We start from the raw sequence: 27,154 nt of genomic DNA on the forward strand, positions 1-27,154 counted from the left end.
ACAACCACCACCACTCACCACCACAACCACCCCCCTCGTTCTCTTAAGATTTTCCAACGTTAAGAAAATGGTCACTTTAAAGTGGCCTTATCCTAACCTACCAGAGGATCCAAAACAGAAAACGGGACAGTACGTCACTTTCGCCAGCCGCTTACATTTTGCTAGTACGACAATTGTTGGCCGTATGTAACGCCTACGAGCGGAAAGAGACGTTGTTTGTAAGAGGACAGGCTGTAGGAGAACAGGCTGTAGGAGAACAGGCTGTAAGAGAACAGCCTATAAGAGGACACGCTGAAGGAGGACAGGTTGTAGGAGGACAGGCTGTAGGAGGACAGGTTGTAGGAGGACAGGCTGTAGGAGGACAGGCTGTAGGAGGACAGGCTGTAGGAGGACAGGCTGTAAGAGAACAGGCTGTAGGAGGACAGGCTGTAGGAGGACAGGCTGTAGAAGAACAGGCTGTAAGAGAACAGGCTGTAGGAGGACAGGCTGTAGGAGGACAGGCTGTAAGAGAACAGGCTGTAGGAGGACAGGCTGTAGGAGGACAGGCTGTAGGAGGACGGGCTGTAGGAGGACAGGCTGTAGGAGGACAGGCTGTAGGAGGACAGGCTGTAAGAGAACAGGCTGCAGGAGGACAGGCTGTAGGAGGACAGGCTGTAAGAGGACAGGCTGTAGGAGGACAGGCTGTAGGAGGACAGGCTGTAGGAGGACAGGTTGAAGGAGAACAGGTTGTAGGAGGACAGGCTGTAGGAGGACAGGTTGTAGGAGGACAGGCTGTAAGAGAACAGGCTGTAGAAGGACAGGCTGTAGGAGGACAGGCTGTAGGAGGACAGGCTGTAAGAGAACAGGCTGTAGAAGGACAGGCTGTAAGAGAACAGGCTGTAAGAGAACAGGCTGTAGGAGGACAGGCTGTAAGAGAACAGGCTGTGAGAGGACAGGCTGTAGGAGGACAGGCTGGTACACCACCAACAGCTCAAGACGACCAATAGAACACCTTGAAGCATCTTGTTCTTCCCCCCCCCCCCCCCCCCGTATGTCCATTGGGCAGTAGCCGTGGAAATTCCTGTTCTATCAAGATTCATTAATTTTTTATGGATATCAACAGCACCAGTATATCCACTTGTGGTTCCTGTTATCTTCCCCCTGGTTATTTACTTGTGGTTCCTGTTATCTGGCTCTGGTTATTTCCTTGTGTCTCTTGTTATCTTCCCCTTGTTATCCCCTGGCTCCTGTTATCTGGCTCTGGTTATCCCCCTTGTCTCCTGTTATCTGGCTGTGGTTATCCCCTTGTCTCATGTTATCTGGCTGTGGTTATCCCCTTGTCTCCTGTTATCTGGCTCTAATTATCCCCCTTGTCTCCTGTTATCTGGCTGTGGTTATCCCCTTGTCTCCTGTTATCTGACTGTGGTTATCCATGTGTCTCCTGTTATCTGTCTCTGGTTATCCACTTGTGCACCGGACCAGTGGCCTAGTAAGCAGCTGTCTGGAATTCCCGGTTCGAATCCCGGGCGGGACAATATGGACAGGCACGACGTGCCCTATAACCTAATGCCTCTGTTCACCTAGCAGTAAATAGCTACCCCACCCGCCAAACACACGACGTAATTACGACGTTTGAACACGTTTTAACGCCTAATAAGTTGTAACAACGTCCAAAAAACATCATAACAACGTTATAGAAACGTTCTAATAACTTTATAAAAAGCGTTATAGCCACGTTTGAATAACGTCATAAAAACTTTATAACAACGTCCTAATAACGGCATAAAAACGTCATAACAACGTCCTAATAACGGCATAAAAACGTTATAACAACGTCCTAATAACGGCATAAAAACGTTATAACAACGTCCTATTAACGACATAAAAACGTTATAACAACGTCCTAATAACGGCATAAAAACGTTATTACAACATTTAATAACTTTCTTGCAAGTTGTAACAAGCGGATAATAGGGACAGTTACGTGTTGTGTTTGCAGGGTGCAGGAGTTAGGCAGGTTTTTGTGAGGTTGTACAAAAAATGTGCATTTTTTGTATTTTGTTGCAAAAAATGTTGTATTTTTGTTCTGAGTGACAAGTGGTGTTCTGAGTGACAAGTGGTGTTCTGAGTGACAAGTGGTGTTCTGAGTGACAAGTGGTGTTCTGAGTGCTTGGAGGGTGATGTTGCATGTCCTGTTGTTGACCAGAAACTGAGAAGTAAATTCTGTACGTAAGGGTTAAAGACAGATTAGAATGGATAAGAGAGAGAGAGAGAGAGAGAGAGAGAGAGAGAGAGACAGAGAGAGAGAGAGAGAGAGAGAGAGAGAGAGAGAGAGAGAGAGAGAGAGAGAGAGAGAGAGAGAGAGAGAGAGAGAGAGAGAGAGAGAGACAGAGAGAGAGAGAGAGAGAGAGAGAGAGAGAGAGAGAGAGAGAGAGAGAGAAAGAGAAACAAACGATGTGTGGGGGGAGGGGTGCAAGCGAGAGGGAAAGGGAAAGAGAAGGTAAACTGGCTCCCCTTTCGCTGAGAGCAGCCTCCTCCACTAAATGGGAGAGAGACCTGTTCTAGGCCGGAGTGGACAGTGAGATGTCTCTTCCCTCACCCATCCCGTCCTCCCACCCACTACGTCGCAGTCTTTACGGAATCGACCAATCCACTAAAAAAAGCTACCTATTAAGAGAGAAAATCCACCAAGATAGCGAGGTGGGCGCGAACCTAGGTTAGGTGGGTTGCTTGGGTTCATACGATTCTGGTTAGGCAAAACAGCTGTATTTTTGACCGAGTGGCAAATTTATAGAACAGTTTGGGCACTTCAGCGCCAAGATTTTTCCTTGACGTCATTAAATCCTTCAAGCCAGTCCTTGAAGGAGGTGTCAGAGGCATCCTTTTGTTCAGAACAGGAATCTTCACTACAAGTTTACTAACGACCGCAGTTAAAGCACAGCTGTAAGTCTGTAAGTCACTGGGAAGTGGACTCTGAGAGATAACTGGCATCAGGATAGCCAGGATTCATGAAACATTTACACATCCACATACGAAACCTATACATCTTTCCTCAGTCAAGGCGGCATTGTTTACATTTATTAAACAATTTACAAGCCTCGAGACTTCACAGCCTAAGGTTATTATTGTTATAAACAGCCTCGTAGTGCTTCGAAGTTCATGCACTTATACAAATTAAACCAGACAAGGGAAAGGTGGGCCGGCTGCATACTATTTATCACCCTACATTGTCACCCAACACTTGACACTATCCCTCGAAAGAGGTGCTTGAACAACAAGGCTAACTAAATAAATAAATAAATAAATAATTTTAACTAACTAAATAATTAAATTGGCTGAGCTAAATATTTACTATTAGCTAAATTGGCTAACTAAATAATTTGCTGAGCAACTAGTCCTTCATAAAAGAAAACTTGGACTATCAGTAACATAAAAATTAGGATGAATAAACGCAATTAAAAAAATTCCACAATTAGCATTGCCATTTCTAATAGCCTATATATATATATATATATATATATATATATATATATATATATATATATATATATATATAGTAAAGATGATGCATTAAACTCTTTTGTGTAGTTATCTGTTGATGATAACAGCTTCACGAGGAAAATCCAAGAAGACATGATGCAAAACGGTCTGACAGATGGTTGCTGGACTTCAATCCAGATAAGTGCAAGGTCCTGAGGATGGAAGGAGAAATGAGGCTAAAGGAACAACGAGACAAGTTCCTACCTTGCATACATTATGCAAGGTAGGACCTTACAAAGATAAGTAAGGAAAAGTGATCTTTTAGTAGACATTCAACCGAATCTACATACGCAGGTTCACCTAAATAGTGTCGCATCAGTGATAGGACCAGAGGACACGGGTGGAAGCTGGAGACACAGATGAGGCAGGACCAGAGGACACGGGTGGATGCTGGAGACGCAGATGAGGCAGGACCAGAGGACACGGGTGGATGCTGGAGACACAGATGAGGCAGGACCAGAGGACACGGGTGGAAGCTGGAGACACAGATGAGGCAGGACCAGAGGACACGGATGGAAGCTGGAGACACAGATGAGGCAGGACCAGAGGACACGGGTGGAAGCTGGAGACACAGATGAGGCAGGACCAGAGGACACGGGTGGAAGCTGGAGACACAGATGAGGCAGGACCAGAGGACACGGGTGGAAGCTGGAAACACAGATGAGGCAGGACCAGAGGACACGGGTGGAAGCTGGAGACACAGATGAGGCAGGACCAGAGGACACGGGTGGAAGCTGGAGACACAGATGAGGCAGGACCAGAGGACACGGGTGGAAGCTGGAGACACAGATGAGGCAGGACCAGAGGACACGGGTGGAAGCTGGAGACACAGATGAGGCAGGACCAGAGGACACGGGTGGAAGCTGGAGACACAGATGAGGCAGGACCAGAGGACACGGGTGGAAGCTGGAGACACAGATGAGGCAGGACCAGAGGACACGGGTGGAAGCTGGAGACACAGATGAGGCAGGACCAGAGGACACGGGTGGAAGCTGGAGACACAGATGAGGCAGGACCAGAGGACACGGGTGGAAGCTGGAGACACAGATGAGGCAGGGCCAGAGGACACGGGTGGAAGCTGGAGACACAGATGAGGCAGGACCAGAGGACACGGGTGGGTGCTGGAGACACAGATGAGGCAGGGCCAGAGGACACGGGTGGAAGCTGGAGACACAGATGAGGCAGGACCAGAGGACACGGGTGGAAGCTGGAGACACAGATGAGGCAGGACCAGAGGACACGGGTGGAAGCTGGAGACACAGATGAGGCAGGACCAGAGGACACGGGTGGAAGCTGGAGACACAGATGAGGCAGGACCAGAGGACACGGGTGGATGCTGGAGACACAGATGAGGCAGGACCAGAGGACACGCACACACACACACACACACACACACACACACACACACAAGCGGGTCGTCAGGTAAAAACTGTTAACAAGTATAAAGAAGGAGCGTCAAGGTGATTTAGTTAACTGTTGTTGTTGGCGCACAGCAGCCAATCACCACCATCCCTTCACTCCTTGATCGTCTCATCACTCACACGCATGTTGATACACTCACACACGCGTGTGGATGCACTCACATACGCGTGTGAGTGTATAAACTGGATTGGATACACGTGGTGCTTGGTAACACTGCCCAAAGCGTGTTAATTAGCACTCACTAAAGCGTAAATAAACTAAAAGATACTTAGGGCAATTACCAAGGTTAACAAGGACAGCCTCTGTAACTTGAGAGAAAGTAAGACAAGTTGAAGCTGGAAACACAAATGAACCGAAGGAATGCACTGAAAGAAAAAGTTATGGAAGCCTCCTCCATCCACAACTTTTGACACCAATTCGATATAAAGGATTTTAGAGTCAGAATAGTTAAATAATATCACAAGTACGACTAGACTAGTGGGGCGGGAATATAAAGAAACTAGGCTTCACTCCCCCTAGACACTGAGAGGTAACCGATATAGGCAAGTATAAAATGCATTGAACAACCAATTAATACATAGCAATTAAAAAACCTATGTTGCTCTATACAATAAACCCAGCTAATAATAATAATAAATCAACGTACCAATTTTTGCGTCTCAAATGCAAGGTTTAGTGAAAATTATACAATCGTATATTGACAGATTTAGAAATTAAATAGCAGTAGCCTCGTTAAGTCAGTCTCTATAGGTTAGAACATACGATTTAATGCGTGCTATTAAGGGAATATTCTTAAGATTTTCATTTCATTAATTTATTATGCATAGCTACAAAGGCACACATATATATAATGGACTCAGGAACCGAAGCCTAAAATTCATTTAGCCAAGCAAGTTGTGGTTTTGATAAGCTAGGTACTTAGTTGAATGCATATTAATTAAGTCTTATATAGCATTATGGAGTCAAGAACCGGACATAGTCAAGCTGTATGCTATGCATTTTGTATTTGTTAACTCAGCTATTTCTCAATTATGCTATGTATGTGTTGTGTTCTTGAACGGCGACGAGTGACAAAGCGGGGAGGATCAGCACTCGATCTATCGAGAAGATAGATCTATCGTCGGCTAAGCCGATCTATCGATCTAAGCCGATCTATCGTCGGCTAAGATCGAAGTGCACAGTTGACACAAAAACTTGCCAGAGATACACGGTTCCACATAGCTAGTTCTCCGACTCTCAAAACCATAAATATTGTTAAGTTAAGCTGAATTAGTTTAGGCTAGGCTGAATTAGTTTAGGTTAGGCTGTGCTCGGTTAGGTCAGGAACGCATGAGTTAAGTTAGGAAAGGTTAGGCAAGTCCGAAAATCAGTTGGCGAACTCGCCTTGTGTGGGATGTGACTTGTATCCTAGGCTTGGTGTTTTGAAGTGTCAGTTTTCTGCTTGTGTGTCTGTATGTTTCCACTTAATTGTCGTTATAGGGACGGGGTTGAGCTTCAGCTCTTTGGCCTCGTTTTCAACCTTCAGTGGACTAAGTGTACAGGTAAGTAAGCAATTATCAAAAGAAGGCACCAAGCCGAGAAGGCTATTAAGTGTACAGGTTCTCAAGCCTTTTTGCATGTCCTATCTAGAGATGGAGTCTGCCTCTACAATTTCACTTCGTTATTTACACTTATTTTTACTTATTTTCACGTTATTTTGACGTTATTTTCACTTATTTTGACATTTTAAAAAGTAAATTAAAATGTCTCTATGGATCATTTCGGTATTTATTGTCCAATATGCCCCTTTGCTTATGTACCATCCATTTCAAATAGTCTATGTTTGTCTAACACGTCTATATTTCCCCTGAGAATACTGTATGCGGTAATCATGTCTCCTCTGAGTCCAGGGAAATAAGTTATACTTTCAAATATTGTTCGTAATATCTCTCAGGTCTGGGAATAGTGTGGCGACATGCCTCTAGACTGTTCAATCTATGTATATGTATATATATATGTATATGTATCTCTATATGTATACCACCTTCGTTTCGTGCTGACGAGACGAGAGGACTCCACGCTGGGGCCGCGTATGCCAGAGCTGCCTTCACATGTAGTAGACAAGATCCTTAATGACTCTTTACTCAGATTTCTGAAGGCAATATATGTGTATACATGGGTAAATGTGTGTATGTACTCACCTATTTGTTCCTATAGGCTCAGCTCTTCCTTCTTCAAGTCTTTGCAGACGCCGGTTGTCTAATATGTACGTATATGTGGATATGCATGTATGTATATGTCTGTATATGCATATGTGTGTATGTTTGTGTGTATATGCATATGTGTGTATGTTTGTGTGTATATGTATGTGTGTGCAAATGTTTAGCAAACACCGACCATTAAGCACTTGAACATCACATAACTCACTCCTAAACATCTTTATATTAAAATATTCCTGTTTGTAGTTTCTGATCAATCAAACGATTATCCTAATAAAGAAAAACGTATAATTCAAAGTACCGGTGTATATTTCCCCATGCAAAGTTGAAACCCAAGCGAAAGGGAAAGTAGTGTTTTATGTGTGGATGAAGAGAGTGGAAAGTGAAATTACTTTCGATCTTCTGGATGTAAACACACATCTTCCAGGAGGCATTTAACGGTAAAATAAGAGGCGTTAACTACCTTTCCGTAGACGAGTCATGCCGGAGTTGAGAGAGAGCGTGTACGTCCCTCCGCACCACCTGCCAAGTGTCAACTGAAGCTACTGACGGCAGCGTTCCTTCCGTCTACACCTTCGCCAGTCAGGGAACTCTGAGGCCGCCTTGGGCTCCCGCAAGGCGGGTGACCGCTCCTCTCTTGGTATTTGCCTCTAAATCTCTGTTTTGTCTCATTTTTTTAGCAGTTTCGATTTCTAAAGGTATTTATTTCGTGTTATGAATGTATTTAGAGAATTTTAATTGGGTATTGTTGGTCTTGGAGGGGGAAACTATGACGTTTCCGATGTGGTCAGGCGGGTGTTGTTAAGGGGGTGCGGGGGGTTAGGCAGGTCTCAAGGTCAAACCGAACACCCTGCCCGGCCAACAAGTTCCCGCACGCGCGCGCACTCCCTCTCGCACACACGAAGGCTTGCACACACACGAACACACACACACACACACACACGGTTGAGAGGCGGGACCAAAGAGCCAGAGCTCAACCCCCGCAAACACAACTAGGTGAGTACACACACACACACACACACACACACACACACACACACACACACACACACACACACACACACACACACACACACACACACACACACACACACATACACACACACACCACACAAAAGCACGCACTCCTTCCCATCTTATTCCCTGACGTTGCATCTTAAGACCCAGGCGGCAAAGGGGTGACATTTAACAACTCGTCCTTCAAAAGATTTCCCCCTTTTCTTTTTCCCTTTTTTTGTCTTATAGAGTAGGGGGCGGGGGGGGGGGGGGTATTATATAGGTTACGTGACGAAATCTTGCAGATGTTAGTGTAAAGGGATTATGCATTGTCAGGCTGTCTAGGTATGTTGTTGTTATAGATTCAGCTACTCGGAACACGTTCCAAGTAGCACGGGCTATGGTGAGCCCGTAACTTACCTGGCACAGAAGCGGGGCCAGAAGCACGGGCTATGGTGAGATGGTGGTGGACTTACCTGGCACAGGAGCGGTGCTGAATGCTGTCTAGGTAGGCTGTCCCGCGGAAATGCTCGTACCCTCTACCGGTACTTATCTATTAGTGATTGTGGGGCAGACAAGCCTAGCTCTCTTTTTGCCTTGTACCTATTGTCTTATCACCTATTTTGGTACTCGAATTCTTTGTCGAATCTGGTCTAAAAGTTGTGGATGGAGGTGGCTTCTACAGCTTATTTCAGTGGCTTCCACATTTTTATTTATTTATATATACAAGTCTTTAGTGGTTTTTCCTGTCCGAAACGCTTTGCGTAATAGTGGCTTTAGGCATTGTATGTACTAGCTCTATCTATAAATTCATCAATATTTGTATCACCCCTTGTATGTATGTACTTTACCTAAATAAACATTTGAATTTTGAATTTTGAATTTGAATTTGAACAAGAGTTCTTACATTCTTGTAAAGCCACTAGTACGTATAGCGTTTCGGGCAGGTCCTTAATGCTAATTTTCCCTGGAATACGACCCGCCAAATCGTTTAACAATCAGGTACCCATTCACTGCTGGGTGAACAGAGGCTACAGTTAAGGATTGGCGCCCAGTCAATCCTCCCCAGCCAGGATACGAACCCAGGACAAAGCGCTCGCTAAATGCCGGGCGAGTGTCTAACCAGTTCGCCACGGGTACTGTATTTAATTAAATGTATTTATGTTAAAGACATATTGAACTTGTTTGGTTTCCAATTATCGGGACAGGAAGCCTGGTAGGTATATCGAGGTCCCCCCTAAGGCCAATGGCTGACCTTTACCGGGATGCTACCCACAACAGTTGCCTAACTCCCAGGTACCTGTTTCCCGCTGGCTGGATAAACATAACAAGTGAAAGGAAACGTTGCCCAAGCACCTCCGCCCTATCTAGGCATCAAACGCAAAACTCATTCAAATGCTCGGGTAACGTCAAATCAACGTTGTCAACTTAGGATCATCGTTCAAGCAATGTTAGATTAACGTCGAATGTACGTTGATTCAACGTCGAATGTATGTTGATTCAACGTCGAATGTATGTTGATTCAACGTCGAATGTATGTTGATTCAACGTCGAATGTATGTTGATTCAACGTCGAATGTACGTTGATTCAACGTCGAATGTATGTTGATTCAACGTTGAATTTACGATTCGACGTCGTCGAAGCCGTCAACGTTGACTCAACGTCGAATTAACGTTGATTCCACGTCGAATTTACGTTGATACTACGTCGAATTTACGTTGATTCAATGTCGATTTTACGTTAATTTAACGTTCCACCTGGATATCGAGTCGATTGAGTCACTACTTGCCTGACTTTAATTACAAGTATTAACAGGTATTTTCCAATCAAGATTTACGTGATCTTCAAGCCACAGAAATGACAAAGAATTTTTTATATTATTACTCTGATCATTGGTCGTCACGGTGGCCAGGGCGGTATTAATGAAGGTAAACAAAAAATTAATTATATCCTGGAAGAGGCTAACACCTGGTTCCTAGCTAGCCTAGTCCCTAGCTAGTGTCTGGTGCGTAGCTAGCCCCTAGCTAGTGCTTGGAGCCTAGCTAGTGTTTGGAGCCTAGCTAGTGCTTGGAGCCTAGCTAGTGCTTGGAGCCTAGCTAGTGTTTGGAGCCTAGCTAGTGCTTGGAGCCTAGCTAGTGCTTGGAGCCTAGCTAGTGCTTGGAGCCTAGCTAGTGCTTGGAGCCTAGCTAGTGCTTGGAGCCTAGCTAGCGCCTGGTCTCATTCTCATTTTCTTACACTTGTTGGGATTGAATTCTAATACCCGTGTTAGGTAGTGTGGATTCCTTGATTTTACTAACACCGACGCCCATACTTGACAACACCCACGCCCACACAAACACCCACGCCCACATGACAACACCCGCACGCCCAGGCCTGCGTCACCGCCCCTAAACTCTTACCATGGTAAAAACCCACCATGCCACGCCCACTCGGTGACCTTGTGCTCATAACTGTACACCAATTCTCTGCCTCCTCTGCCTCACGACGCTCTCTAATCTCCTTATATATCTTTAAACCCATTTACCCGAATTTACCTGATAGCCATCATCTTCAATAGCCTCGACGGAGACAGGAAGCCGGCGGCTTTTCGAAGCGGCACTCAAACCGTTATCGTTCATAAGGATTTTTTTCCTGGAATGTTTAATGTTGTTTTGGCATTTAGGGCTTCGGCGGGTAGGCGGTTCCACGGGTTTATATCCCTATGGGTGAAAAAGCGTCTCTTGTTTTCAGTTCTACATTATGGGTTGTTGAGCATGGAGTTGTTGCCCCTTGTGTGAGTTATATTATGGGTTGTTGAACATGGAGTTGTTGCCCCTTGTGTGAGTTACATTATGGGTTGTTGAGCATGGAGTTGTTGCCCCTTGTGTGAGTTACATTATGGGTTGTTGAGCATGGAGTTGTTGCCCCTTGTGTGAGTTACATTATGGGTTGTTGAGCATGGAGTTGTTGCCCCTTGTGTGAGTTATATTATGGGTTGTTGAACATGGAGTTGTTGCCCCTTGTGTGAGTTACATTATGGGTTGTTGAGCATGGAGTTGTTGCCCCTTGTGTGAGTTACATTATGGGTTGTTGAGCATGGAGTTGTTGCCCCTTGTGTGAGTTACATTATGGGTTGTTGAGCATGGAGTTGTTGCCCCTTGTGTGAGTTACATTATGGGTTGTTGAGCATGGAGTTGTTGCCCCTTGTGTGAGTTACATTATGGGTTGTTGAGCATGGAGTTGTTGCCCCTTGCAACATTTTGACACATACTGCATCTTTGGAACTTTTACATCTTGATACAGCTTCGTACCGCCTCTTGCATGTTGCACATATAAAATAATGGAACGCTTGCGAAGACCGGAGCACAATCTGAAGCTCTGAAATCGATTCGTCAAAATAAATTGAAAAGATCTTTGACCTCTGTCGCCCTGGCCAACCCAGCCATCTCTCTCTCTCACATATAAATTATTCACCACTGTTATTGTATTTCTCCAACCACTTGGACTGATCGGTATAGTGAACGTTACCCTTCTTGCAGGTCGGCGTTCGATCCCCAGACGATATCCAAGCAGCTGGGCACTGTTCATTCCCTCCGTCCATCCGATCCCCGTTCTTTGTCCTCACTCAGATCTCTTTCAAAATGCAATATAGTCGTAGTGGCTTAGCGCTTTCTCTTGATTACCTTCCCCAGCTCTTAGTCTGTCCCATATCCCTTCCAAGTATTATATAATTATAATCATACTGACTTAGTGCTGATAATTATTTGATCTTTCCTTCTCCTGTTTCCTAAGAAAGTTTCAGTAGCTTTTGTAAGACAATTTAAATGATAATCTCTGATTATAAGTAATGATTATAAGTTGCTACTGAAGATTTCCTCTGGGACAATGTTTCCTGTCCCTATCGAGGCCACTAAAGAGATGGCGGCCCTCAGGTAAATTCAGGCACTGTATATAGATTCCTGAGCAATAAGATTATCGGCCACTCAGATAATCTGGATTTGCCAATCCGTAAAAAAAAATACACCTGTTTTTGCCTAACCCGAAATGTACAAACCCAAGCAACCCTCCTAACCTATTGTGGCAGAGGCACAACGCTAATATTACGGCGTTTTATTATTTACTAATGCGTACGAGTTAGGACGGATCAGTGTCGACAGATGATTGACCTCCAAGGGGCCTGACAGCTGAGTGGACAGCGCTTCGGATTCGTCGTCCTGAGGTTCCGGGTTCAATCCCCGGTGGAGGCGGAGACAAATGGGCAAAATGTTTCTTTCGCCCTGACGCCCCTGTTCACCTAGCAGTAAATAGGTACCTGGGAGTTAGACAGCTGCTACGGGCTGCTTCCTGGGGTGTGTAAACAAACAGGAGGCCTGATCGAGGACCGGGCCGCGGGGACGCTAAGCCCCGAAATCATCTCAAGATAACTAAACATTTGTTATCTAACACAAGCTGTCTGCAATATTCAGGCCAGGAGTCATCAACCATTTACTCAACCACTTACGAAGCCTGTACATCTTTTCTTATATTAATAATGGCGACATTGTTTACATTTATTATGGCGACATTATTTACATTTATCAAACATTTTATGAGCTGGGAAATGTCACAACCTGAGGTTATTATTACTATTAACAACCTTTCACAGCCCTGTAGTTCATAAATTGTTTATTATATATAAAGAACTCCCCCCGTAAGTAAGGAAAGATGCACAGGTTCCGTAAGTGCTTTAATATTTGATGAATCCTCGTTGAAAGGAATATTTAAATAATTTTTCGGTGTGTGGGATGATGAAGCGATGAGGTCTCCTTCGATGAATAATGATGATCCCTGCGGGCGGGTCACGGATGACACAATCTTGGATCTCAGGTTCGAGCCCCTAGTGGGGACAGATCACTTGTTGGACACCTTTCCTTTCACCTAATATTGCTGTTCACCTAGCAGTAAATAGGCGCATATTGGAGTTAAGATGTATGTTGTGTATATATATATATATATATATATATATATATATATATATATATATATATATATATATATATATATATATATATATATATATATATACACAATAAAATAACTAATTAAAGTATATTTACTTAGGAGTTTTGGGTATTAACGGCTTTGACGGGTAGGCTGTTCCACGAGTTAACGTTAGATTAAGGACCTGCCCGAAACACTATACGTGTTATAGTGGCTTTACAAGACTATAAGAACACCAATGTTCTGTACTACCACAAACCCAATGTACCTTCTTGTATATATATATATGCAGAAATAAATTAAATAAAGTATATTTACTTAGGAATATGTGAGTGTTGAGAGCGGCACCAACGCAGTCAACCTTCCCTGTCCTCTACAGGTCGTGGACGGGCGTCCGTACCGTCCCGCACCCAGTGGGTGTTGGCCAGATCCTGTCTGCAGGCTGTGGGCGCCTCACACTCATTAAGAAGGTGCGTTACCATATAGATTTTTGCCTTCATGGCCTATTTAAGAATCTATTGTAACAAAATATGGCAAATGGGGCGACCTTCGACAAGCCGCTGACTTCCTGTCCTCGACTAGGCCACTAGTGTTAATGGCTCTGGTAATATGACAATTAAAAGGGGTATGGTCACAAGAGTTTTAAATTTTCAGACTATCTGTATATAAATACATATATATATATAGTTAGGCTAGGATAATTATTTTATTTCGTCGGGGACAGGAAGCTTATATATGTGTAGACTTATGGTTTGATCAGTAGACTTTAGACCTGATCAACCAGGCTGTGACTCGTATGTCAGGCTGCGTTGAGCCGCATTAAACAGCCTGGTTGATCAGACCAGCAACCAGGAGGCCTCTGGTTAGAGACCGGGCCACGAGGACATAGATCCTCGAAACCATCAATAGGTTGTATCGAGGTCCCTTAAGGTGGAACTACTGACCCTTCCCAGATTGCAACCTCACAACAGTTGCCTAACTCTCGGGTACCTGTTTACTGTTAGGTGAACAGGGGTATGTGGTGAAAGGAAACTTGCCCAACCATTTCTGTCCCACCAGGGAGTTGAACCCGGGAACCCTGATTGTGAGTCAAGAATGAATTCAACTGTACTAGGACACTAAAATGTACGTTGTATTATCTTAAGCTGTGTTAGGCTTGGTTGGGTAAGGTTAGGTAATTACTGTATTAAAATACCTTTTTGAACAGTCTTGTGTACAGTGTGACTTGTATCAGGTTCGGTTACATTGGATTACCTGAATTTACCTGAGGGTCACCATCTCACTAGTGGCCTAGACGAGGACAGGAAACCGGCAGCTTGTCAAAGGTCCCTTTGACAAGCAGTTGATTTGTAATGTGTTAAATCCTGTGCAAGGCAATTTTGTCAGATGTTACTTACATATTCTATTATCTAAAACTAAAGCAGGCAACTGCTTTAAAATACAACATGATTTATTAAAGGCTCAGGACTAAGTTGCTGGTCTTCGGACACTTGAAAAAAGTTCTTGACATTTTTTGTGGATTAAAATACAGTTTTAATATTAAGTATAAATAAAAAAAAGTGATGTTCTATAAAATTACATTGTAATTGATGCTGTACAGTCATAAGTCATGGATATACAATACTTAGGAAAATCTGGTGGTGTCTGAAGACCAGAGCGTTGATCTGGACAAAAGAGAATTTTACCAATTTCCCACATAGATACATCTGTATCCAGTTACATTGGTATGAGCATATAAACACATCTATATCCTATTACCAACTACACCCTGTATATCCATACTCTTTTAGGGCAAAAAAGTTATGTTCATGGTCACCAAAATAAATTTGGCAGCAAATTTTGTTTTTTTAAGTGATATTCTTCACAGGCCTTCAGCCTCTGGTCAGCCCACTAGTGTTACTCATTTCAGTCTTACTCGTATATTGGCTTCGGTAAAGTTTTGTCCAATGTTTTATTTTATTTGTAACTGTACTGTTAGGTAATGTTTCTGTATGCCTTTTTCCATTTCTAGGTGATCCCCAAGATCACAATTTTCATTTAATTTTATGTGTTTAGTGTGTTTTATTTTTTATTTTTTAATTTTTATTTATTTATATATACTCTACAAGAGTTCTTACATTCTTGTATAGCTACTAGCACGCTTAGCGTTTCAGGTATGTCCTTAATTCTATGTTTCTGGAAATACAACACTGCCAAATTGTTTTAACAGCCAGGTACCCATTTTACTGTTGGGTAAACAGAGGCTACAGTTAAGGATTGACGCCCAGTAAATCCTGGGCATCGGATTAGGTAAATTCTGGTAAATCCAACACTCCAGTAACTACTGGAGTGTTGTATTGTTCACTGATGTATTAATTACTGATTGTTATACTGGTGTTGTATGTGCTTGCCCGAAACGCTGTGTGTATTAGTGGCTTTAGGCATTGAATGTACTAGCTCTGTCGAGTACTAACTCATCTTGTATGTATGTACTTTTACCTTAAGTTAATAAACATTTGATTTGATGAGGATACATGAATACTGGATCAACCTTCATACATAATAGCCAAAATAACAAAGATCGTAATTACCATATTATGTAGCCTCACAATCCCAATGTACCTTCTTGTATATAAATAAATAAATAAATAAATAAATAAATAAATAAAAAATCAATCAATCAATCAATCAATCTGGGTACTCACAGTATGTACAGACAGAATTTATTGTCACAAATTACGTAACATGTTTAATTTATCTACTGACCTTGACTGAAAAAGGAAGCTGGCGACTTGTCAAATGTGTCGCCATTATTCATGAAAATTTTATCTAGATGATTTTTGGATTTGAGTTCTGTATTATCTTGGCTTTTACAACTTCAGTGGATAGGTAATTCCATGGGTTTATTACCCTGTGAGTGAAAGGGCATCTCCTCTTGTCTGTCCAACATTATGGCTTGTTCAGCCTTTTGTAACTAGCTCATGAAAACTGTAATTTGCTTAGCTAAATGAATTATGGGATTCAGTCCCCGAGCCCATTATGTGCCTCTGTAACCCTTTCCACTACTGCCCACAAGATGGTGTATGAGGTGCATAATAAATTAACTAAACTAAACTCAGCTTGAAACTGTCACCCCTTATGAGAGTTATATTAGATCTTTTAAAGAAGTGGTCTAGATTAATACAGTATCTTTGTCTGTTCAGTATTTTAAAGGTCTTATTTATTTATTTATTTATACACAAGAAAGTACATTGGGGGTTAAGAAAGAACATAGAGTTTAAGTTGAAATTACAATCTTGTAAAGCCACTAGCACGCATAGCGTTTTGGGCAAGTCCTTAAACTAACCTTAGAGCAAATCCTTAAACTAACAGAAAGGTTTAGAGAAATAAGAGTAAAATTGATAAAAAGTGTTTAACAGGTACTTTACAGCTTTACTTTGCAAGTACAGATGATTTTAAGTAGGATAATTACAATAAAATTGTCAAAAAAAAAATTACGGGTACATTGCAAGAATTTTTGACACAAAAGCAGATCAGAACAATACACAATAATGAACAATAATGACTGGCAAATGTCATTATGATGGCAACATCATTGATGTCAGCTCTTTCATGTCTGATTTATAGTGTTGTTATAATACAGTAGTCTTGAGGCCCTCAACCATTCCTGGTATGAGAGTTGACGTAGTTCTGGAGTGATTGTTGTTGCTGTGTTGACCTTTTTCCACAGCCATTATATCTTTAAAGGTGAGGTTTCCACGCTTGGATACAAAAGTCCAGATGGAGACACACCAGAGATTTGTACAACTGATTTAGTACTTGCTTTTCCTTGGATTTCAGAAGCTCATTTCAATATTCTTACTAGCTGAGCAACTTAAATGACTGCTGGACCCTAACTCCATGTTCTTTTCTTATCAATTTGCTGTAGAATAACTATCAAAAATGGTATGCTGTGTATGGTAGTTATGATAGTTATTTTTATTCCCTACATTTAATTAATGGCTTGCATTTTCAGTAATAAAAAGCATTTGCCAGTTGTTTGACTATTTGAAAAGTTTATGTAGATAGCTCTCTTAAGCTTCAATATAATTTTCACTTCTGATTTTACTGTAGAATTTTATGTTATCTGCAAATTTTATAACCTTTTTTAAGTAAATTTTTTTGTATTTTTTTTATGATTTTTGTAGTTGATGTTATTGATGTACATTACCTGAATTTACCTGAGGGCCACTAACATTAGTGGCCTCGACGAGGACAGAAAGCCAGTGGCTTGTCAAAGGTCTCCTCCTCCCCCCCATTTGCCCTGATGATTACATAAAGGGTTTGCTAAAAGATGTAACCTTCCAGTATTCTACTCAAAACATTTTTCTTGTCAGATTCATTTCCATTTAGTACCCCATAGAGGGACCAAGACTGAGGAGTTGTATGATTGTTGGCCAAAATTGTTGGCCTGAGCTCTGCTAATCCCATCTTAGTACAACAATGTTACAGGACACATTTTTAAATAAATAAATAAAATAAATTTGTATTCAGGTAAGGTACATACATACAAGGTAAGATACAAAGTTGATGGATTTATAGATAGAGCTAATACATACAATGCCTAAAGCCACTATTACACAAAGTGTTTCGGGCAGGAAAAATATTAAAGACTACTAAAGACTTAATATTAAAATAAAATAGCCCTATATTAATGCCAAAACTGTTAAATTTTAAAATCTAACTGGAAAAGATCATCGGGACAAATGACGAGACCTTTGACAAGCCACCAGCTTCTTGTCCTCGTCCAGGCCACTAGTGTGTTAGTGGACCTCGTGTAAATTTAGGTAAAAGAAAAAGCAGAACAAATATTGACAAAAGAAAGAAAAGAGGAACAAATACTGAATAAACAAAAGAAATATAGAAACAAAGACAAACAGGAACAGAAGAGAACAGATGGATTTTTTCCCCAAGTAAATTTGTTTGGGTTGCACAGTAATTTATTGTTAATTTTGCAGGAACATAACCCATACGCAAGTGAAGGGCTGACTGTAAGATTCAACTAAATTCAGTAAGTTATAATATTACAATTCATTACTAGCCTATTGTTATTGAACATTAATTCTCTTTCTCCAAGAAATCCTTAGCCTTAGACTTCCTTGAAACACCAAGTGTAATTAGGGACTTCATGAAGACTACAAATTTTAAATACACATACCATCCATATTATATTAATTATCACTTGTAATTTACTTTAAATGAAGGATTCAGAGGACTTGTTTAAATTACATTTATCTTCAATTTTCAGCCTGAATTTGTTCAAGAGGATTTTTAACCCAAGCTACAGTATATCCAGAAATTCTTCTGATTACTTTGAGTTACTGTGCATAGAAACTGTTAAAGCATGGCTGCCGAGGATCAGGAACAGGACAAGGGTAAATGGATAATATACGATTATACAAGCCCATCTCTGCCCTTCAGTGATTGGCTGGAAGAGTGGACTCCCTCTAAAGTAAACAGGTAATACAGACCTATGCCAAAAACCTTGACTACTCTAATATTATCGATGTCTTTGATGCCTTGTTTTCCATGTGAGGTTTCCCTTTTGTATCCTTTTATGTGTTCCTTCTGGGAGTTTCCCCTCTCATAGTCCCAATAGTACAATAGTACTGAGTGTAGTAGCAATTTTATTGATTATGGATTTTGAGTCATCAATAAAAATAACAAAACAAATGAGAACATGTACTGAATGCTCGAAGAAAGAGTTGCTTTAAAAGAGTAGGAAGGGTGAAAGAATTAATGATGCTCATCGGGGTATGGCAAAAGTGAATGACTGAGACTTTCTATGGTGGAAGCAGCAGAATAGTGTGTGGGAATATTTTGCAAATGTTAAGTGAAGTCAGAAATGTTAACCTTCGATAAAAACATATATAAACATAAGCGAGGCTGGTGATGTAGTCTTGTAGAACTTTGAAGAAAAGACAATACGTTTCACATCAGTCGTGGAGGTATAAAACTCAGACACCAGCATCATGGCTTTAAATAGAGGAAGAACTAAAAACTCCTATACTGTACTTATATCCAAGTCTTATAAAATGATACAGTGACTTGCAAAAAGTAGGGAAATTTAAAAAAATCAAGTATCAAACTCTCAGTTTCGTGCACATCGGAAGGAACAGGGTGAGGAAATCATTGTAGTCACCTAGTTGTGCTTGCGGGGGTAGAGCTCTGCTCTTTCAGCCCGCCTCTCAACTGTCAGTCAACTGTTACTATTAACTTTTTTTTTTTGCTCACACACACACACACACACACACACTGAAGCAGCCCACAACAGTGTAACTCCCAGGTACCTATTTATTGCTAGGTAACAGGGGCATCAGAGTGAAAGAAACTCTGCCCATTTTGTTTCTCACTGGCGCCGGGAATCGAACCCCGGTCCACAGGCAAATAAACCCCATAGCACACATTGTGACTATGTACATGTGGCGATGCAATTCTGCAGACTCGCCACACAGGGGAGAGGAGTGTGATATTCAAGTTAGATGGTTTATTTATTCACTGTTTCACTTTAGTTTACATAGTGTGTGGAATAACTCACTCTGCATAAAATTGACAAAAACTGATTGAGTACTGTACCTAATCTTACCCAAAGAAACTGAATCTAACCCAACCGAGCCTAACACAGCATAATCTAAGCTAATAAATCCTAACCAAGATACAGTTTTGCCAATCAAAATATAAGCTGTAGAAAAGTAAAGTGTACGATTTGACAATAGCCCACCACCTTCTTTGATGGGGCCCTGCGGATGTTTTTGTACAATACTCCACCATGTGGCTTCCACATAATTCAAAGGGACACTGATGAGTTAGTACAATTTTATGCAGGAAGGGAGAGAATGTTTGTATGGACAAAAGTTCAGAAAGTGAATGTTCGTATAGCGGGGATGGCCTGTTTAGAACAAAGGTCAGCAAATAATGTATAATGTATCACAAGAAAATATCCTTTGTTCATTTTGCTTGAATCCATTGCAAAAATAGTCTAAATACACATGTATCATTGTACATTTATTATAAATGCATTGAGTAATCAAACTCGATAAAATCAAATTTTAGAAATGATTTAAAATGACTCGTTGGTCATTTTGATAAATATTGGTTTACTGTTTGTAACAAACTGTAAAATCTTAAATCTTCACAAAAACATTTTTAATAAATGGCAGATAAACCACCACTGTATAAATAACCTAAAAATACTAATTATTCTATATATGAAAAAATTTACATTTCAAATATAAAAGTAAACTTTTCCAGTCATGAGCATCCACCTCAAGTCTTGTCATGCATGCTGGTGTGTTTTGATTCATCAGTTGCTTGGCAGGTGTGACTCAAATACCAGGGTAAACTATCCACAATTCCTATAGAGTATACACCTAGAGTAGTTCTCTTCTCATTGTATACTGTATACACAAAGTTAACTTGAATCGTAAACTGTGTTTAGGGATTAACGTATAGTCTAAGGTTAGAAACCAAGGCAAATTGATGCCTTGACCCTGACAGTTGATAGGCATTGCCTTATGTTCCTCAAATATCTAGATACGTTAAAAGTCTTGTTCATCATATTGATTAAGTACAAACTTATTATTGTGAAGCTATCAAAATGCCTAAATACAATATTTGCTTTTTTTTTTATCATACCAAAGGCATAATATCAATTAGTCACTGTGTACAGGATTGTGGTAGTTACAAGTAGGCCTTTATGCATTAAAAGCAAATATCAATTTATCATGTATGTATCTAACTGTGTACACTAAATCATTTTCAGAGATGATGGTGTTTCTTGGATTTGTGTCCAAGGGAGCAATGTTGACCTGTCGCAGGTACCAGATGTTAAACTTTTAGAAGCATGGCGAAACATTGAGACGTCTGGGGAACCAATTAATTTACAGGTCATATATGACCTAGCCAGAACATTCCAGGATACCTCTGGTAAATGGCTCCTTCATGTGGACACAGGGATAAAAGTAGATCGTATTTGGAAGAATATTGCCAGTGGTATTGTGGAAGGTAAACTTCCAGCAAATTCTGCAAAAGTCAGTTCTTATGCCGGTGTGCAACATGCTGTATGTATTTACAATAATAACTTTACAGATGAACAGGAAGTGTGTCATCTAGAAAGAGGAATACGAAATATTGGCATAAAATCCCAGCTCTCCTATAAACCTGAAATTTTCACGCACATTGGATTATATCGACATAACAATTGGAACATCCGTCCAACCATATATAAGAGTGATTATGAGCTCACTACCAAACAGTCAATAATCAAAACAAATGAAGAGAGTCCCCGAACTCTAACGTATTGAATTTGATTTAATTTAAATAATTTTCAATACAATAATGTGGAAAACCATTCTTAGACAATGATGGTTGAGCACAAACCGAAACACCCCTGGAAACACAAACCGAAACTGTCTCTATTTTCCGCTTGTTTCAACTTGTAATAAAGTTGTTACATCTTGGCTTAACGTGTTTATGACGTATTAGAACGTTGTTACAACTTGCTATATTGGTTGTTATAACTGGTTAGGAGGTGTTAAAACTTGTTCGAACGTTGTACCAACGTCGTAGTTTCGGTGTGTGTTTGGCGGGGATGCTCTTGCTTGAGAAAATCAGTAGGAGCTATGAGGAGGATTCAAACCTGCTCACTTGGTACTCCCAAGCTAGTGCACTAGACCACGACACAGTAAAAGCAATGCAATCTGGGATTCAGCTGAATCCACTAGGAATCCTAATGGATTCTTAGTTGGGAGCCCAAATCAGGGGTTTCACACAATGCTCCTGAGCACTCTGGCTTGGTGATTAAGTAATTGACCTCCAAAACTTAACACATTTCATTGTGTCAAGTAATTGACCTCCAACACTTGACACATTTCATTGTGTCAAATACACAATAAAATCATGTTAATGTTATGTATCAATGAGAAAATCAGTTGGAGCCATTTAGTAGTCTAGGACGCTAGCTTGGGAGTACCAAGTGATTGGGTTCGAATCCTAAAGGCTCCTACTAATTTTCTCATTGATACATCAAGTTAATGTGATTTTATAGTATATTTGACAAGAAGCGTTGGAGGAGAACTACTGGACCATTAGACAGAGTGCATGGACAGGGGGGGGGGGGGGGGGGGGAATGCTTAAAACCCTGATTGGGCTTCAGTTGTAAACTTCAGGAATCCTAGAGGGTTCAGTGGAAGCCCATGTTGCATTGCTTTTACCATGTCGTGGTGTGGTGGTCTAGGGTGCTAGCTTGGTAGTACCAAGTGAGCGGGTTCGAATCCTTCTCATGGCGCCTACTGATTTTCTCTTCGATATATCATGTTACTGTGATTTAATTATATATTATATATAGTCTTTATTGGTTAGGATCATCTTTGATACTATCATTGCAAAATAATCAGTTACTCATATATTTCATAATTTTTAAGTAACAGTATTGTAGACACAGGCTGGACAGCGGTGCTGTTAGCTTATGCTGCTTATGCCAGCCTTGGTTGCTTACTTGGTACTGAGGCCGTCACACCCAGGAACAGTGTCCACCATTTTTTTCAAAATGGTGTCTGTTTTCTGGAGGCCTGAGAAAGCCGATGCGAGTCCTGTGTACCTACTGGAGTATTATTCTTACGTGGTATGTTAAATCATCCCTAGATAACTGGCGCAGCGGATAGGTTAAGATATCAGCAATAAGTCTTAAGTGGAAAAAAGTAACCGTAACTAATCAGTTGTACACCTTTTATATAATAATCAGCTTTAATGTTTTTTGTATTGTGGTTTTGTTATACTAATACTAACTAATGTTGATTTTAAGTAAGATTATATCAATTTTATTAGTCCATAAGCTTTTTTCCAGTGGGAGCTGTTGGATGAAAGGGACCAACATTACATATGGTTTACTATGTAACGACACTTTTAACCGACAGTGCCCACTGGGCACTGCATTTATTTTACATGTATATATGTATTACAGTATATATTTTACATGATAATTATATTTTACATTTAATCTGTTACAGGAACTATCCCTGCTAAGTCATACCATAGATACTCCACTGTATTATAAATACAGTGGAGTATCTGTATTTTATATAATAAACAATACCACTGTATTTTTCCGGTGGATAGGACACATGGTTATAACAAGTTTAAGCTCAATGTCGTGGCTTAGACAAAAGAGCATGGTAATAGAGTACCTGTACACTTATAAACACTTACTAAATGTATGTTTCAACATACTCAAAAATATTCTTACAAATAACTTTATAAAATAGAGGGCAAGTCTTAAGTGAGCTTCTAGTAGTATGGTTATTTCAGACCTTCTGATGGCTACTATGGACCTTCTAGTGGTTACTAGGACCTTTCAAGTGGTTATTAGGGACCTTCTAGGGATATTAAGTCAAAGCAAGCCTTGCATGCTGGAAAATACAGTACAGTACTGTATATTATTTTGGTTATTGAAAATTTGTAGTTTAGTAAGCATGGTACATTGTTACTGCCTTAAATGTATCTACATGCTAGCAAAAAATGTATAAAATTTTGATGCAGCAAAAAAAATGCAATAATCTCAAATCATAATTTTGTTTATTTTTCCATTTCCAAAGGAACTGCAAAAATATGAATTGGAAAACATTTGATTGACAATTTAGTAATTGTTATAGACAACTATTATTTATCGTTTTTGCAATGACAGTATTCATAGTTTCACTTTAACTAAAAAGAGTGTGTTACACTTTTACAAATAGGGGCAGCTGGTACCACTTACCTTTTTGGGCTGGTGTAAATTTTTCTGGCAGTATTTTCTGGTACACAGTTTTCATGGGCATTATCATTAGATGAATCATCATCATGCAGTCCTATGTGGCATGCTCTAGATACTCTTGCAAATTATATTCATCCTATTATTACTAAAAGATGGCAGCACTGTGTTTTTGTAATTACATTTTATGCACCATTTGCTTCCATTGAGCTCTGCACATTTTTTGTTTTATAAATATCAGTACAGTTATGGATATGCCAGATATTTCCCAAGTAAGAACTGATGAAATTTTAATGTGTACAAAATATTGGGGAGGAAGTTGTGAAGGAAGCGGAAACTGGTGCTAATGGCCGAAAAGTGTAAGAGTTTTTTCTCGAGCAATGCCGACTTTGCAATAGCAGAATCACGATGAAAAGTGGGCATTACATTAGTAATGAATTTGCCCGCAATCTTGCCAATCCTCCAACAGATATGGGGAAGAGGAGTACTGTATTAACATTAGTAGTGGAACCATTGTGACTTAAGCTCTTGTATAGCTACATAAATCTTAATATTGTTTAAGTCATTTAACTGTCCATTGGTGCTGTGTTTCTTGAAAAAAAAAAAAAAAAAAAAAAGTTCTAATCCCATCAAGGAATGCACCTTGTGTCAAGGAAGACTTAAGTGTAGGTTAAGGAAGCATCAAGTAAGAAGAGGGACAGATTTGATATACAGGGAATAGAAACAAAGGAAGTAAAGTTTACAGTTATATTTGTCAGAACACCACCTAGGGTTAAGAGAGAGGGGAGAAGAGAGGAACAAGAGATGATAATAGGAAAATGGTTGGCTTATGGACGTTATCACCAATCTTGGTAGATGGAAGTAGTACGGACAGAAACATCAATGCAAGAGCATTTTCATTGGAAAAGTCAACATGAGTTTGCTTGCTAGTATTTTAAGAGAAGAGCAGAGATGATAAAGGGTTCCAAAAGATTATCTTGCTAGCAATCACCTCAGAGGGCATGTTTAAAGTTAAAATTACCTATAAAGAATAGAGGCTCTTGTAAAATTGTAAAAGTTGCTTAAAAATGAATTAGAAAATAGGAAAGGAGAAAGAGAATACCATATAACTTGCAATTATGCAAGCAGTAGTGTAATGGATGCTCAATGAAAAAGTATGATGATGAAAAATCATCATTTCAGATTAAAAGAGCAGTGATGCTAGGATAACTGCTACGAGGATGAGGTAATGTTAAAATAGTATAACTACCAAAGTCAGTAGGACAAATGGCAAGCCTGAAGATGGACACAACAGATCAAACTTGGAAATTAAAAAATTAACACTTTAGTGCACACGGCACTTGCTGAAAATAAAGCGGGTTGTGCGCGCGGCGTTCTGGGCACTCAAGCGTAAACACAAAAAAGTGTATAATCTTTTCACGCTCCTAACATCAATTCTCGAGCTACGTTTTTCATTTTGGTATCAATGCGTTGGCAATAAAATTCTCTACAAGATCATATGCATAAAATGTCACCGAAGCATTTGGTATCCCACCACGAAGTAAATAAACACGAAGATGACTCGCCGTGACACCCAAACAGGAAGTAAATGTTCATACTCTTTCGTTTGTTGCCAGCCTCACAGTCATCCTACAGCGCTCATTTTGACATCACTGAACTCGCAATAAAATTCCCCACCCAGACATATGCCTATCAATATCTAATTATGGTATCGGGTGACCCGCACGAGTGGGAACTGGGCGAAGGGTTAGCCGTGATTTCAGCAGCGACGACACTGGTGTGATGCAGCGCTTTGAATGTTTATACTTATTTCACTATCCTGACATTATTTCTGGAGCTACGTATTTCATTTTTATAGCAATGTGTTCGCAATAGAAAGTTCTATAAGAACATGGGTAGAGTTGGCCAACACAGCGTCAAATAAATTTGCGGCGAATAAAATCTTACGCGTGTTTGTACCCGTGAGCGTCAAAAGTTTTTACTTTGCTCATGTTTTTCAAGTTTATACTTGTTTCACACCGTTTTTTTCTTTTGTATAGTGTTCGGAATAAAATTCCCTACACAGACATATGCATATCAAATACAATTCCTTGGAATTCACATCTGTAGAGATGACGGAAAACACACAACCGGAACCCGCTCTTGAGACTCCAACTCACACCCGCAACACCCACAAAAAAAGTTTCTCTTGTTTCGTGTATACTTACTTTAGTTTTCGTGCTACAGTTCTCATTTAGGTATCAAAATATTCCTAAGAAAATAGACTACAATACTGAAACAATCTAAGACAATTATGTGTACTTACCAAAGCAAAGACGATTGTAGTAAAATAAGTTGAGCATTTTATCTCCACTCCACCTCCTTCAGGTACTGATTCCTGAAGTTGCTCAACAGATGTTCCTAGGTGGAGTGAAGCTGGTGTGGGTGGTTATTTCTTGTCCACCCAATACACCCTTTTCCTGTGATAAGTGGTGTAACAAGGTATGACGCAAAGTGGAACATCGCATGTCTTGCACGCTATACCAGTTTCCTTCCTGATACCCGACTTTGCACACACTTCACACCTGCGACGTTTGGGGATTTTTACCAGCTCATGTTTCAATGTATAGTTCAGGCGAGTCTCTGCTATAACAACACGTCGCTGTTGTCTCTGGGTTGGCAATAAACTACTGTCTGAATCGTCGCTCTCACTATTGTTTTCAAACACTAATGTGGAATATGAATTATCTTCATCAGATTCAGCTTCAGCACTAGGTGTAGACGTGAAGAGAGGGCGCCTCACACCCGACGGGCCAGGTGTTGACGGGTCAGCAGCAGGATACACAGGACCAGTGTCATCATTTATGTCTGGAGCATGAACTAGATGTGGAGATGGTGTAGTTGTTGCAGGCCACTCTGCCTTGTCAAATTTCAATAAAGACCAAATAGCAACTTCATGGAACTGGAGCAGAGTTAGTTTCCTTCGATCATCTGTGTTGGCCTTGTACAATGCATAAGCGTTTTGCAATGCCATTTGTAAGAAATAAAATGTTATTTTCTTGGTCCACTTGTGACATTTCCTGGCGAAATGGTAATACTTTACCATTTGATCAAAGTGGTAGATTATACCTTCATGAACTTATTGTAGTCAACAATGGCCTGTGGTTTGTTCACCACAACCTGCTGTAGTCTTACTGTTCCATCTGCCCTGCGAACTCTTTTTCTTTTCTGAACTTTCTTTGTGTCTGCATTGTGTAGGTTGGTAATCATAGAGACAACTCGCTTGTCGCCCGCAACTCGCCCCCTCCTCCTCAG

General features: G+C 40.6%; 2 protein-coding genes across 4 annotated transcripts in view; one reads left to right on the plus strand and one right to left on the minus strand.

Moving 5' to 3' along the window:
* LOC123774901 (titin homolog) overlaps positions 1-26,893 on the minus strand; it is a 94,094-nt gene extending 67,201 nt beyond the window's left edge. The window contains exon 1 of one of the 3 annotated variants that reach the window (XM_069316609.1): positions 26,166-26,893. In XM_069316609.1, coding sequence (XP_069172710.1) covers positions 26,166-26,202 — 37 coding nt within the window. In that variant the 5' untranslated portion in view covers positions 26,203-26,893. Of the gene's footprint in view, positions 1-7,602; positions 7,712-13,413; positions 13,530-26,165 lie in introns of those variants that run through there. The other 2 variants (XM_045769603.2, XM_045769601.2) reach the window with 2 other exon arrangements.
* On the plus strand, positions 13,414-23,679 carry LOC123774902 (UPF0696 protein C11orf68 homolog). Its single transcript, XM_045769604.2, has 4 exons — positions 13,414-13,565; positions 18,072-18,124; positions 18,362-18,573; positions 20,876-23,679. The coding sequence occupies exons 3-4, from the start codon at positions 18,458-18,460 to the stop codon at positions 21,414-21,416; spliced, it is 657 nt and encodes a 218-aa protein (XP_045625560.2). The 5' UTR covers positions 13,414-13,565; positions 18,072-18,124; positions 18,362-18,457; the 3' UTR covers positions 21,417-23,679.
* Positions 26,894-27,154: the final 261 nt, after the last annotated feature.

Source organism: Procambarus clarkii, chromosome 84, assembly GCF_040958095.1.
Source record: "Procambarus clarkii isolate CNS0578487 chromosome 84, FALCON_Pclarkii_2.0, whole genome shotgun sequence".
Taxonomy (NCBI): Eukaryota; Metazoa; Arthropoda; class Malacostraca; order Decapoda; family Cambaridae; genus Procambarus; species Procambarus clarkii.